The sequence below is a fragment of the Dendrobates tinctorius genome, unplaced genomic scaffold, assembly GCF_039654945.1.
Source record: "Dendrobates tinctorius isolate UK_male_01 unplaced genomic scaffold, ASM3965494v1 ptg000158l, whole genome shotgun sequence".
Taxonomy (NCBI): Eukaryota; Metazoa; Chordata; class Amphibia; order Anura; family Dendrobatidae; genus Dendrobates; species Dendrobates tinctorius.
In genome coordinates, this window is record NW_027361825.1 from 22,634,930 (window position 1) to 22,649,257 (window position 14,328).

The 14,328-nt window shown below is 43.3% G+C and overlaps 1 protein-coding gene across 1 annotated transcript in view; it reads right to left on the bottom strand.

Annotated features, from left to right (window-relative positions):
- Positions 1-14,328, bottom strand: part of RYR1 (ryanodine receptor 1) — a 212,965-nt gene that overhangs the window by 108,713 nt on the left and 89,924 nt on the right. Inside the window, exons 16-31 of the mRNA XM_073549100.1 lie at positions 13,059-13,177; positions 12,848-12,981; positions 12,520-12,761; positions 11,956-12,148; positions 11,664-11,880; positions 10,759-10,863; positions 10,527-10,630; positions 10,176-10,259; positions 9,925-10,084; positions 8,759-8,906; positions 8,385-8,590; positions 7,926-8,100; positions 6,970-7,178; positions 6,529-6,890; positions 5,422-5,551; positions 402-562 (exon numbers count right to left, since the gene is read on the bottom strand). Coding sequence (XP_073405201.1) covers positions 402-562; positions 5,422-5,551; positions 6,529-6,890; positions 6,970-7,178; positions 7,926-8,100; positions 8,385-8,590; positions 8,759-8,906; positions 9,925-10,084; positions 10,176-10,259; positions 10,527-10,630; positions 10,759-10,863; positions 11,664-11,880; positions 11,956-12,148; positions 12,520-12,761; positions 12,848-12,981; positions 13,059-13,177 — 2,749 coding nt within the window. The remainder of the gene's footprint in view (positions 1-401; positions 563-5,421; positions 5,552-6,528; positions 6,891-6,969; positions 7,179-7,925; positions 8,101-8,384; positions 8,591-8,758; positions 8,907-9,924; positions 10,085-10,175; positions 10,260-10,526; positions 10,631-10,758; positions 10,864-11,663; positions 11,881-11,955; positions 12,149-12,519; positions 12,762-12,847; positions 12,982-13,058; positions 13,178-14,328) is intronic.

A 14,328-nucleotide genomic window follows, 5' to 3' on the forward strand; every position in this document is an offset into this window, starting at 1 on the left:
TTTTTGTGGTAAAATTAGGTGCCTCGGGTCGGCTTTTACTCGAGTATATATGGTATGTAAAAAATTTTTACAATAATGTATATCTTTTTGTTTGTAAAGTTTTATGTTGAATTTCAGGAGAAGCAGAAGAAAATGCCAGAGGGTTTCTTAAAATACAGTACATGTGTTTAGGGGTTAAGAGGTTCAATATTAGACTAGTGGAAGGGACGTAACAATCCACAGGATAAGGAGCGCAAAATATTTGCCTTGCCCAGGCTTTGGCAACCCACATTATGCCACTGCTTGTTGTGGACACCCGTGATTAAAACAAAGAACTTTTCTTTTATTTATTCACTTATTGTCGTTTTATATAAAGCTGGTTTCTTCTTCCAGCTAAGGTTTCACCATCTTTTTTGACTTACCTGTTATATATATTCCCTTTGTCATCCCCCATAGTGATTGTGGACTGACGGACTTTATTTAGGTCAAAATTCATATCATACAGATGATAGTCAGGAGTCACCCAACCGATCCAAACTCCTGTGGGTTCTTGGCCAGCAAATACTCTTACCGAGTAATAATACTATATAAAAAAAAGGAAAAATAAATGCATAAATCAACTAAGGTATAATAACTAATTTAAAGTTATTGTTTCATATATACATATTTTGTCCATCTTTTTCAAATATACATACATTTCTGTTGTAATTACGACCAGATTCTGATAACATTTTTTAATTATTTTTTTTTGTTGTATTCTAGTGTATTCTGTACATGAATATAGAGGCAGCCATACAGATAGAGCTACTATTAACAGCATTCACAGATTTGCTTTAAAGTGGTCACATGAAACTGAATTTTGGAGATAACCCTTTGTCAACTTGTACGCAGGTTATGGGATGCAGTGACGCAAGGGAGGCAGAGCAAGGGTTAACAAATTAACAATTTAATTGGAACAATAGAGGAACTCCTCGCAGGGAAAAACAGTTAAATTGAATGGAGAAATTGCAATGTAACAACAGTCCAGTAATCAAACTTATCTTGTCCTTAAGGTCCTCAGCTGCAAATGATCTGTTGGGGGTTGTAGTACCGTCAACGGCCAGTGGAGTGTCCTGAGATGGGGTCCCACAGATTACGGTCCAACTTCTGGCGGCAGCGGACGGTCACCGGTTTTACCAGCTGAGCCCCTAGTCCATAAGCCTGTGCAGCTAAAGCAAAGAGAGCTGCCGAAATCCTGGTGTCAAGCGTGGGCTGCTGCGCTGTGGCCGGCAGAGGGGACCGCAACTCAATGTTCTGCAGCCGTCTCTCATTTCCCTGCGTGAGTGCCGTCTCACTTTCAGCTGGGTGCACGGTGCTCTCCAATCTTACCGTCCTGCCTGAGTGTCCAGGAGAAGTCAGCCGCAGCACGTCGCGGCACTGATACTCGGGGTCCAGAGCTCACTGTTCACCCTGCTGTACTCTCCCTGCCGGTGGGAAATTAACTGCAGCTTCGCACGCTTTTGGCACTGTTTCCCGTTTAACCACGCCCCCTCCTCCAGGTCATGGGGCCTGTCCAGTCCCCTATTTTTTCCCCGGGCAACAAGGGATGCAGCCTTGACAGTTCCAGACCCAGCTCAGTACAGGTACCCGCAGCCCGGTCCGCCGCCTTACACTCCTCTTCTCCTTTATCTCGCCATTCCACGGGTGAGAGTTCCTTCATCAGACGTTCACACTCCTTCATTTCTCGAGCAATTCGCCGCCAAATAAACTGATCTTGTTCATAACAAGTGGGAGATATTCCAACAAGCCTGCTCAGTACAGTGTGGTTCAGGTAGAGTGGTGGAGATAGGGTGAGTGATGGAGCTAGGTTGAGTGAACGACCGGAGCACGTCTGGGTCCAACGAATCAGCTATCTCTGAGGCTTCAGGCCTACGCACTTCTCTTGGACTGACGGGTGGCGAACTATCCAAGCCTGAGAATGATGCAAGTGACTCTTCCTCATCACAATCGGGAACCACGGGAGTGAGAGTTTCCGTGGGGTTTGACCCTCTCTCCTTTTCTCTAGGGTCCCGGGACAGACAAGCATGCAACATGCTACGGTGAACTATTCGGGTAGGCGCCCCCTCTTCTTCTTCGGGTTGATCTTCATACACTGGACCATCGGCTCCAACTGTTCTAACTTGCCCTGAGACCTCTTGTCTCGGACCAGCACTCAATCTCCTGCCTTAAGAGCTGTCCCTCACAGGGGTGGCACTTCATGCTGCTCGAGTTCCCGAAACTTGGTCTGCACCAGTCGAGGAAGAGTCTGCAGCCAAAGTCGATGTTCTTGGATCCAGGAAGACACCCCCATCCGTGGATAGTCTTTTTCTGGATCCAATTCCAGCTCTGTGATCACCCGTCATTTCCGCCCAAACAGCAGGGTATACGGAGTGTATCCGTTTGTGGTGTGCACTCAGTTGTTGTACACCCAGACCAATTCAGCCACGTACTCAGACCATCGTACCTTCCGATCTTCCGCCAATGTTCTCAGCATCTGAATTAGTGTCCGATTGAAGCATTCACATGCTCCATTCCCCTGAGGATGATAAGGCGTTGTCCTTGACCTTTCAATCTGGTACAGACGATGTAACTTCTCCATCACTCGGCCTTGAAAACACGCACCTTGGTCAGAATGAATCCTCTTCGGGCAACCGTATACACGGATGAACTCTTGACAGATAGCCTGCACAGCAGACTCGGCAGTCTGATCCCGGGTCAGAGTCACCACAGCAAACTTGGTAAAGTGGTCGGTTATCACCAGACAATGTTCATACAAGAGATGAGCTGGACCCACGGTCAAGTAGTCGATCATCAATAACTCTAATGGGGCAGAAGTCATGATGAGCTGTGTGGGGGCTCTCTGTTCCCGGGGTTTAGCCAGTTCGCAGCTCTGACATTGCTGACAGGCCTCCTTCACTGTAGTCTTCAATCAGGGGTGATATACCAGCTTCTGTAACCCTGGAATGTCTTCTCTAGACCTAAGTGAGACCCTCTCTCATAGGCCTCCGTAGACAATATACCAGTCATCTTCTCTGGGAGCACCACTTGCCTGGTGATCCCCAACTCCTGTACCAACTGCACTTTTCTATACAGCAAGCCGTCTTATAATTGGAGCATCTACCACTATCTGAGAATCTGCTGAGTTCCCAGGGACAGAGCGTCTCTTTCAGTCCGGCTGGGGAGTCACCTCAAAGCCACCCACTGTCTCAACTGGGCAATTTCCCTATCTTCCTGTTGGAGCCGCACCCAGTCATCTCGAGGTCGTCCCAGCACTTGCTCTCCAGACGCCTCCCCGATCTGTCTCTGCATTGCCGCCACCGACCTGGCGAGGTCTCGGAAGCCAGGAATCTCTTCTGCCTCCAACTCTTCATCTCGGTCGAATCTTGGTCGCTCATGAGTCACTCGGGACTGAGCATCAGCATGCGTAATCTCGGCTCCTTTCCGATATGCGATCTTGTATCAATACTTTGCCATGTGGTCCACCCATCGTTGCTCCAATGAGCCCAGTTTTGCTTTTTCTAGGTGGGCCAGGGGGTTGTTATCAGTACGCACCAAAACTTCGGACCCCAATAAGTATTCAGCAAATTTTTTAGTCATTACCCACACTAACGTCAGCAATTCCAACTTGAAGGAACTGTAATTGTCCGGGTTCTGTTCTGAGTCGTGGAGGGACTGGCTTGGGTAGGTAATCACTCGTTCTTTCCCTTCCTGCATTTGCGATAGCACAGCCCCCAGACCATGAAGACTTCCATCGGTGTGTAGAATAAAGGGCTGGGAGAATTCTGCGTAGGCAAGTATTGGAGCCTCAGTCAAGGCCATCTTCAAGGCTCAGAAGGCCTCCTCTTGGCTATCTCCCCACTGAATGGTCCGATTCTTTGCAACAGATGGCACTCCTTTCAATAGTTCCAGCAGCGGATTAGCGATGCAAGTGAAATTCTGCAAGGGAGGCAGAGCAAGGGTTAACAAATTAACAATTTAATTGGAACAATAGAGGAACTCCTCTCAGGGAAAAAAAGCAGTTAAATTGAATGGAGAAATTGCAATGTAACAACAGTCCAGTAATCAAACGCATCGTGTCTTTAAGGTCCTCAGATGCAGATGAGCCGTTGGAGGTTTAAGCCGGGCGCATGGTGCTCTCACAGTCCTGCTCGAGTGTCCAGGAGAATTCGGCCACAGCACGTCGTGGCACTGATGCTCGGGGTCAGGAGTGCACTCTCCCTGACGGCAGGAAACTAACTGCAGCTTCGTGCGCTTTCGGCTCTGTATCCCATTTAACCACGCCCCCTTGTCTTCGGTCATGGGGCCTGTCCAATCCCCTATTTCTTATCCCGGGCAACATAGGACGCAGCCTCAACAATTCCGGACCCAACTTGGTACAGGTACCCGCAGCCCGGTCTGCCTCCTTACAACTATGGAAGAGTGTCTTGGGTATGCTCTGCGATCTGTGCAGAGGTCACTGCGCAGAGAGGGTGGAGGAAGTGAGCTTGTGGCCATTATCTATTGTGAATGTTGAATCTGATGTTATCTGTATAGTGGTGTAGCTTACAGATATTGACATAGAGAATGTAAAACATAAAAACATGAATAATAGAAAATAAAAAAATAGTTTAACAAAAATACTTGGATTAAAGGTAAGAGATTTTTTTCTGATGACATATTGGGGGGAATTTATTAAAATGTTTTCTTTTTTATACTCATCTTATTAAATAGCCCACTGGAGTAAGTTGCTCTTTATTTAATAAAGAGTGTGGCATCTCCTGCGATGTGAAAGCAAGAAAATCAAACCACCATAGATTTGACCTCAAATTTACACCAATTTTAGTACATTTGTTTGTCAATGTGGGTCTCTCTTCAGTTATCTTTACCCACCTTTTCGAAAAAGTGGCACGAATGTTAGAAAAATTAAAAAAAGTAGCTTTTTTTAATTCAGAAAACTGGCATTTAATTTTTAAAGGATTGGCTGGCGCTTAAATATTGATGACTAGTCATTTAAATGAGAGATAAACTGCAGTACTCAGCAGCGGTCACTAAAAAATGCACAGAGTTGTGGCCTTTTACTCCAGACATTGCTAACATTTGCCTCTGCCAGCGCAAATATCAGCAGATCATAAGGGCGCAGAGGGTCGGACACCCTCCAATTTCATATTGATGACCTCTCCAAAGTATAGAATGACTTGTGTACAACCCCTTCAAGAAAAATAAAGTTGATGTTACAAATAAATAAATCGAATACCAAAAGGTATAATTAGGAATGACTGTCAGGCATGTGCCTTGAGTTAGTGCCCCAAAGGGCACCAATAAGCCATTATGCCATGGCCTGGTATGTAGAAACACTTGGGCAGGTGAAGGAAGGTCTAGGGAAAGCTATGCCACACCACTAAGTTTATTTTAAGGAATTTGAAATATCTTGACTATTTAGCGTACCGTAGTAGTGTTCATGATGATCTCAATGTCATCTCTATCATCAGGCACTACGTCCTTCATCAAGCGAGGCATGGTTGGTACGACAGGAGGTGGTGAGATGAACGCCGGCTTCTTGGCTTTAAAGAGGAACCTGAAATTAAATGGTATAAAGGAAATCAGAGAATGCTGAAGATATTCCAGAAGGTCAGTCTGCACGAGATCATGATTAGAGATGAGCAAATCGATTTGATTAGAATCAAATTTGTGTCGAATTTGACCAAATTGTGTTTCAATTTGCGAAAATTGACCCCCAAAAAAATTCTTGCCATTTTACATAAATCATAAGATTGTATGGCCCTCATACAATGCTGTGCAGGCTCCCAACAATGTCTGATAGCCATCAGATAGTATAGCACAGGCAATTAGAAGGGAATATCATAGCCTGTATAAAAGTCTAGGCAGGGAATGCAGCAGTTCTATTCTGGTGAATCTGGATTATTGAGAGGACTTTATAATTTAGCCATAGAGATTGGGAGAAAAAGCACAGCAGTGAATAACAGTTTCCATCTGTTTACTCCATTTACTTAGACTTAAATGTTGAGATTACATGCACATTAATAAGGCTGTATTTGCTTTAAAGAGCTTAAAATGGATTCAATACAGCCATAGAAGATCTCAGATCGTTATGCTCATACAATGCTGTGCAGGCTCCCCAAAATGTCTGATAGCCATCAGATAGTATAGCACAGGCAATAGAAGGGAATATCATAGCCTGTATTAAAGTCTAGACAGGGAATGCAGCAGTTCTATTCTGGTGAATCTGGATTATTGAGAGGACTTTACAATTTAGCCATAGAGATTGGGAGAAAAAGCACAGCAGTGAAGAACAGTTTCCATCTGTTTACTCCATTTACTTAGACTTAAATGTTGAGGTCACTTGGACATTACTAAGGCTGTATTTGCTTTAAAAAGCTTAAAATGGATTCAATACAGCCATAGAAGATTTCAGATCGTTATGCTTTTTCAGGGAGGTTTTGCATTATTTACAATTCGCAAAAAATTTGTCGAAGCTGGCAAATTTAAATTTTTAAATTATTTGCCTATTTTTAATAGTGATTCTTGGCTCACCCTCTCTTTCCTTTGGTCTTTTCTGTAGTAACATCCTTCTCATTCTCTGGCTTTGCTACCTCTTTTGGTGGTTCCTTAGGTGCTTCCTTCTCATTAGTAGCTTCTGCTTCTTTGCGGCTGGCAGATTTCTTCAGCTGCTCAAATTCCGAGTCCATGTCAACATCTTGGACCTCATCTTCAGGTATGGTAAAAGTACGAGTGAGAGGAGTAGCTCCTGGCGTACACTTGAATGTCTCGTAGAATTCAACGGGCATGCTGAGCCTAAAGAAAAGCATGTCGTTGTTGCTGTTCTGAGACCCAAAGGTTTTGTGGGTCACTTTGAGACAAGGTGGGTTGTCTACAGTCCCATCAATTCTTCCAACCTGAAAAATACAGATTAGGTTGTACATTTCTTTATAGCTTTGTAGTTTCTCAAAAGTTAATCAAGTCAAGACTTCTCACCTCAATGTGACCATGATCTGGAGGCACCGGCACAAATTGAGGAAGACTTTTACTAAACCACGTTGTGATTTCTCTCTTCATATTAATAGCAAATGGCTCAAACCCTTCCTGCAGACCACAGATGGTAAAGAAGCGAAGGCTGCCGACATCCTGCCCCAAGTTTAGTCTACCAACTTGGGACATTCCAAGACTGCAAACTGGGATGAAACCTATAGGTGAGACATTAATGAGTGAGAATTTGAGATGGTGCAAATTGGCTTGCAGGAACCAGTCTCCAAAGGCTAAGTCAATAATCTGTGAAAGTTAGGCGGGAGCCCTAAGAACCGCCTTCTCCCTTCCGGCATCCCCGGCTCCACTTTTGATTAGCCGGTCTGGTGTAACGTTATTGTCACAGTGTTACGCACATGTTACATCGTACCAGGCCACCTAATCAAAAAAAGAGTCGCAGATGTTTGGAGATAAGAGGCGGTTCCCAGGGCTCCCATCTGATGTCCAAAGATTGACAAACTGGTGGCTGGTCTGAGTCCTGTAAGTTGATATCTGCTACCTCTAGTGAGAATGAAGGCCCTAAAATAGGCATGACTTCTTCTTGTTAATGGGAACCGGACATGTTGTGCATCAAGCATGGTATAGAGCAGGATGAAGAATAGTATAAAGATTTGTTGGGGAAAAACTTAGTATAACTTTGTATTTTATTAATTTACATCCCTGCGTTTCCTATGCTTAGGAGTCAAGTAGGCGGTCCTAATCAGTGATTGGCAGAAATCACTGCATGCAAAGCTATCAGTCACTGATTAGAAATGCCTACTGCAGTCCAAACAAATAATATAAAAGTTGTACTGAATTTTCTACCATAAATTTATATATCAATCCACTCAGCTCCTCCTGCTCTACAATATGTGTTGGTTGACAACTTCCCTGTAAGGATTATTAAATCACATTGAAGTCACACTTACCATCTCCAATTTCTATATCCTTGAAGGCAAGATCTGAGCCAGAATCACTTATCAACATCTCTCCATTCAATGTAAACATGATATTCATTTCAGTCAGGTCAATCATACACCCAACGACATCTCCCGGAAGCCAATTACGCCCAAAAGGTTCACTACCAACGTGCCAGCGTTGACCCTGAGAGGAAGCAGAGTGAGATAGATGTAAATATAATAAAAGGACATAAAGCCAACCATGTATACCATCTAATACATGGTTAAAGGAACCACTATTCATAAGACTAAAGTTGCCCATACACCTTGACTAGCCACTAACTCTTTGGGCTTCTAAATCACCTCTATACAGGGTTGTCTTCAGCAGGACCCACATGGGGAACTTTAATTCCTTTCAGGGTCTGGTTGACCGTGAAGGTTGGTAGAATCGATCTATACTGTAGGTCCGTAAATAATATCAGTACATACCCTGCATCCATTAAACACATAAGCTAGTTCATCAGCTCCAAGTTCCACTTCAGGTCGTACATCAGGTCGGGCCCACCCGACTCTCATTTCTCCTGTTGTGACGGCCTCAAATTCAAAATACCATTTCCCAGATTTCACCGCGTATGACTTCTCGGCACGGAAGATGCGCATTCTTTCAGCCCGAGGCTTTGTTACTCCCTGAGCCGCTGGAGAAAAAAGAAATAGCATGAGATGTAAGAAATGTGTTTACATGATTACAAAACTTCATCTTTAATTTATAAGAGCATTGCAACCTTTTGGTCCGGATTTAAGAACATTTACAGTTTCGGTGAAAGAGTAGACATCACGTAAACCAAAAACCCAATGGCACTTACTGCTCTCCTGGTCAGGGGGTTCAATATTGTATCCATATCCAATAAGAGTGCGTACAGCCTCACACAGGCTGTCTCTATTGGTTTTCTTGGTCTTTTCATCTAGCAGACTGTATGGCACGAGACGAGGGTTCCTCTTGTTCTTGATGTCCTGCAAAGTAATTTATCATTTCTTTATTCAAAACCAGAAAAAAAAATGCTAGAGATGTCACAACTGCTTGTGGAAATGAGCCACCATTTCTCCAACCCTCTCCCTTTACACAAGCACGCTCGGCTCCACACATCAGACGATGTCTTATATTTCCTGAGAGCTAAAATATTGCTAAAATCCAACGTGCTTGATCCTATTCTCCCCCCAAGTTACACACTCTGTACAAATGAAATGATATGCCAATACTGCCAATATCGGTGGGCTCAGCCAATATTAATCTAGTGTTTAGCCAACAGTGATCTAAGGTTGTCCAAAAAAACAGGCATGACCCGCTCATTGGACAATTGTCACTTAACAAGACCTTGTTGGTTTATACCTAGATACAACGCAATAGTCTAAATATACCCGAATTCTGGAGATGCCAGCTCAGTCAGCCAATCCCTAGCAGCAGTGGCGGCCCTACTGACCATTTGGCTGAGCGGACATTTTTGCCCTATTCCGGTATATCAAGAAGGAAGTCAACTGGAAGTCACCTTTTTAAATCAGTGACCACATCATCTACATTTTGTGAAAGAGTTCAGTCCCCATACACATAAACTAAAAGTCTGCCAAACCCAACTTTTTTGACGGGATCACCAAATCATCTAATGTGTATGGGCACCTCTCGAGAGATGACATCAAAGGAGAGAACGATGTGGCCTCCTGAATTTCAATGGCCGATTATTTTGCTCCGTGCAGAGATAAACCAGACTCTCTCATTTAGATAATATGGGAACGCTCACACCCTTGTGTATGGGAGAGTCGGGAAAAATAGCTGTTGGCCAAAAGATCACTCATCCGACAGATATCTAATGTGTATTGAGGCACAGTACTAGAAGAGTTGGTTTTGAGCTACTAATGTTCTATTAAAATTATGAAACAGATTTGCAAATCCCAATAATTGTAGATTAAGGCACAACAAGTAAAAATACCCAAAAGATAAAAAAGATCTATAAAGAATGGGTCTGAGCCTCCATACTTGTATTATGCTATATGTCCATCCTTGTTGCACTCGGTCTCTCGCCCAGACATTGTGACCATTTTCTGCTAGTTTGTCCACCAATGTGTTTTGTGCTGGTGTTAACTTGACGTGGGACAGATCGAGAGGAGCAGGCTTATATCCATTGGACATCATGTATCTACAGGAGTAAACGATGGAAAGATGACTTTGGCTTGATTACATCAGGTCACCTTGTTGGTCGCTCATGTTATGACTTTCCAAACACTTACGTTTTGGGAAGCTTTATCTTCTTCAGGTTTTCTTCTGCCTTTTCATCTGCCATGCCCACATGGCATCCTAGAGCTAGAAGGGTCCTAAATCAGTGAACATGAAGCAACTTTTTATTTAGTTTAATGGCAAATTATAAATGATAGATAAATACATGAAGCTCTATAGGGAAACAGACTATGGTCCCATACACATGTCACTGGCTTCTAACAACTTCATTGGGTTTCCAAACCATTACATAAATTCCCATGTATGCCCATAACTCATCCATCAAAGTCATCCAAAAAATCTGGAAATTTATGAGACATAAAAGTAAGGAAACCCTATTGATCCTACACTAATTAAACGCTTACTTCAAAGTTTCTCCAGACATCAGCAAGTTGTAATTTCTCTCTGGCTCCGGCAGACTATGAAAGTCAAGGAGACATGGATGTAATCTCTTGTTGTCATCCCGAATCTAAAAGAAAAAAATATGCAAAATAAAAAAAGTTGCCTCCTTATTTGACAGGAATGTGAGTATTTATAAAAATGGAGCTAATATTTGGACGCTAGTGACATCACTTCAGAACACAGTGCGACACTCACCGGCCCATAGGTCCATCCCTGTTCAATTCTTGTGAGGGCCCAAAGTTCATGGATGTTTTCTGCCAACTTTTCACGAATTCGTTCCAAGTGAGGAGGAAGGACAATCTAGAAAAAGAGGTGAGGGAAATTAAATTGACATAATGTACATAGTGCAGTAGCGGACATAGCAGATTTGTTTTTTTTTTTTTCCCAGGACCTCATGTATGATGGAACCCAACCAAATCACTTCCCTTATATCGGAATCCACAGGACACACTATTACTTTTTAGGAGTATTTGTTACCTTTTTGGGGGATACTTAGGGGGTCATTATTACTATTTATGGTTTAATACTTATTTTGTGGGGACACTGTGGATAATATTATAATATAATAGTGTACTTAGGGCAATTTTACTTGGAAAGTCAGGCATTATGACATTTTAAAGATGACCTTTGGACACTAACGTTTTGGAGGCAATTATAGCAATGACCCAAATATTTCTGAAGTACAGTATCATACCATGCTGGTACAGTAATAGGGACAATGCGGCACATAATTGGGAGATCACTTGGATTGGGGTGTTTGTGTAGTTTGGGAATAGATGGGGATGGGATATAATACATGAAATGTGTTTGTGGTACAAGCACAGCAGTCAAGTTGTGAATGCTTAAAAAAGATGGCTGTCTGGGCTAAATGGAAAAGATTGGAAAATTGAATAACTCTATCAGAAAATTCTTCATCTGTGACTACTGGTTTTTAGAACTGGTGTTTAACCACTAAATGGTCACTATATGGCTGCATTATCCCGTATGGAGGTGCCTCCATGGTTGTACATGGTTTATTTCTCCCCCCATCTCTTTTTGCTGAACCCCAAGTTATAGTAATATAGATTAAAACAAGTTTATATTGGATGTCTTGCTCCTACCTGTATAGTGTCCACCGGGCAAGGAACAAACGAGGTATGGGAAAGGGATTTGGTGGGTCCAAGAAGATTACGAATATCTTGAAAGTCATGTTTGTATTCTTTGATGGGCTCCGCACGCATACGATCCCGAGGCAGGAGAGCTTCATAGACTGGAGCATACCCAGGAGGCGGAAGGAACTTATAATCACCGTGTCGACCACCCAAAAGAAAGCGTATTCTGCACAAGAAAGACACCGTTGAAGTCTTATTCACGTTAAGAAATGATATTCATCTAATTAGGCACCACACTTACTTGATTCCAGCAGAGAAGCTAACAACTGGGAAGAAGAGTCCATCCAAATTGAAGTTCTCGAACATGCCCTGAACTGGGTGCCCATTGAAACGGAATGAGATGCTAGGAACTGTTAAGTCCAGACAACAGCTGACCACATCATCTGCGGCCAGCAAATGCTGGTTATGTGAGGCCACAGGTCGGCAAATTCGACCTAGGAAAATTAAGCATCATTCAGTTCAGTTGTCAAATCCTGTGCCAATTCCACTAATTAACGAGTAAACTCTCCACACTACTGCACCACCCTATATCTCCTTCTCATCTCTGTCCACCACCCGACCATACTCTAACCTATCCCATAATCTAAACCTGCCATGCTCATCTCTAAGTCTTCTCTCATGCTGCACCAATTCTATGGAATGTGCTACCAGAGACAATCAGATTTTTGCCCAACATCCGCAGTTCTAAACCATCTCTAAAAATGCAAATAACCTTCATAAACCATTTGGCATCTTTACATGATTACTAGTCTTCATATTAAACCTCCATAGTGCAATAGGTAAAGCAACAAATTTGGGAGTTTACCTGACCAAAGATGAAGCCCATCAAATGCAAAGGAATACAGATCATCACCCACTCCGTTGGCTCCCCAGCCTTCGCCTGCACCAGGATAAGGACTGTAGCCCTCAGTCAGTGCCCAGCCAACACGCAGATGTGTCGACTCAGCAGTTACAAAAGGCTCCACGTGATCCACGATGACTTCAAAATACCACTTTTTGAACTGTGTGGATCCTTCACAGGTTCCCAGGAATACATTAGGTCTCATGCTGCAATAAAAAAAGAAATTTGGCAATAATGTATATAGATCCTTAAGTATTAGAAAAACAAAGTCACACGTATATAAACTGCATACCTGGTGACATAGTTGACCATCCTGGTCTGAAGAAGAAGATCTCTTCGGGGAAGAAGGTTCTCAGTGATTAGATTCTGGTTGGATCTAACAGCTACTCCATTACACACACAGAGAGAGCAGAGGACATCCAGAACCTAGAGGTATGGAGAATGGACAAGTCAAGAGGGCGGACAACTCAAATTGTTATGTATACCCATTGGTTTACACTCACCTTGTGGTTTCGTCCATGCTTATCCAACAGAGAAATAATGGACTTTATATGATTTTCCTTAATAATGTTCAAAACTTCAGGGCTCTCAATCAAGACGCAGTATAAAACTTCCAAAATCCCTGTAATATTAAATTATCTTTATGCTAAGATCCAATTTTCAATAAATTGATAGTCTCAGTATTGCAACTTGGCACTTCTTGGGCCAAATGTAAAATCTGTATCTGCCCTCACATCTTATTAGGCTGTTGAAAGACCTACTGGGTTGAAATACCTTTGGGCACCAAGTCATTAATGTGATCTATGTACCCTGCAGGGTATTGCCTGTAAGTGGTCTATTAAAATATTTAGAGGCGCTAACTCAGACACATACGTAGACACATGGGCAACTGCAGTCACCAAAAATGAGGCACAATGCGAACTGTCAATTTTGCCCTGCTCCCGAAAGCACTGGAGCAACTAAGCAGCATGAGCCTGCCCTGGGACCAACAAAAATAGTAAAAAACATAGTCTACATTTATGAAACCAGCAAATGTGTGTTTTTTTTCTGTGGAGCACCTCTAGACAGGGCTGGCTTGGGACAGGCAGACCAGGCAGATGCCTGGGGTCCCCACCTACAAAGGGCGCCCCCTGCATCTGCAGCCCATTTATCAAGTGCCCAGAGGGTGTACAGTAGTGAATAATGCTGTGCATTGCTCTGAAGTCTTGGAGTGTCTCTTGCAAAGCCCCTTGACCCCCCTGTCTCTTTCTCCCTGCAGTTAGGTTACAAGTTGAGAGTGAGGGGGAGGGGCCAATTACAGGCTTACGGCACAGTGACAGTGCAGGAAGGAAGATGCCTGAAGCTCTGTATGTCTCCTCCTGAGTCCTGATCATGGCTGCTCCTAGCACTGTCCTGAGAATGGATATGCCTAAGTGAAGCCACAGAACCTGGTAAGAGCAGCAATAAAAGGTCACAGTACAGTGATTTCCTCACTGTGGTCCCGGTGCTTTGTGATGATTGCTGCAGGATCAGGATTCACAGCCACATACTGCAGCGATCAGCATCAGCTCTGACCACAGTCACTAATCACTGCTTGTAATGTGACAGGGCGACCTCCTGTCACTACTGTCAGGATGGCACAAGACAGGGATATTGTCTGCTGAATCACGGGATTTATGATATAGAAATAAATGAATTCCCAAGTGAAATAATAAGGCTGTGTTCACACACAGCGTTTTTTTAGCGGTTTTCACTATAAAACTGCTATAAAACCGCTAAAAGTAAGCTTCCCAG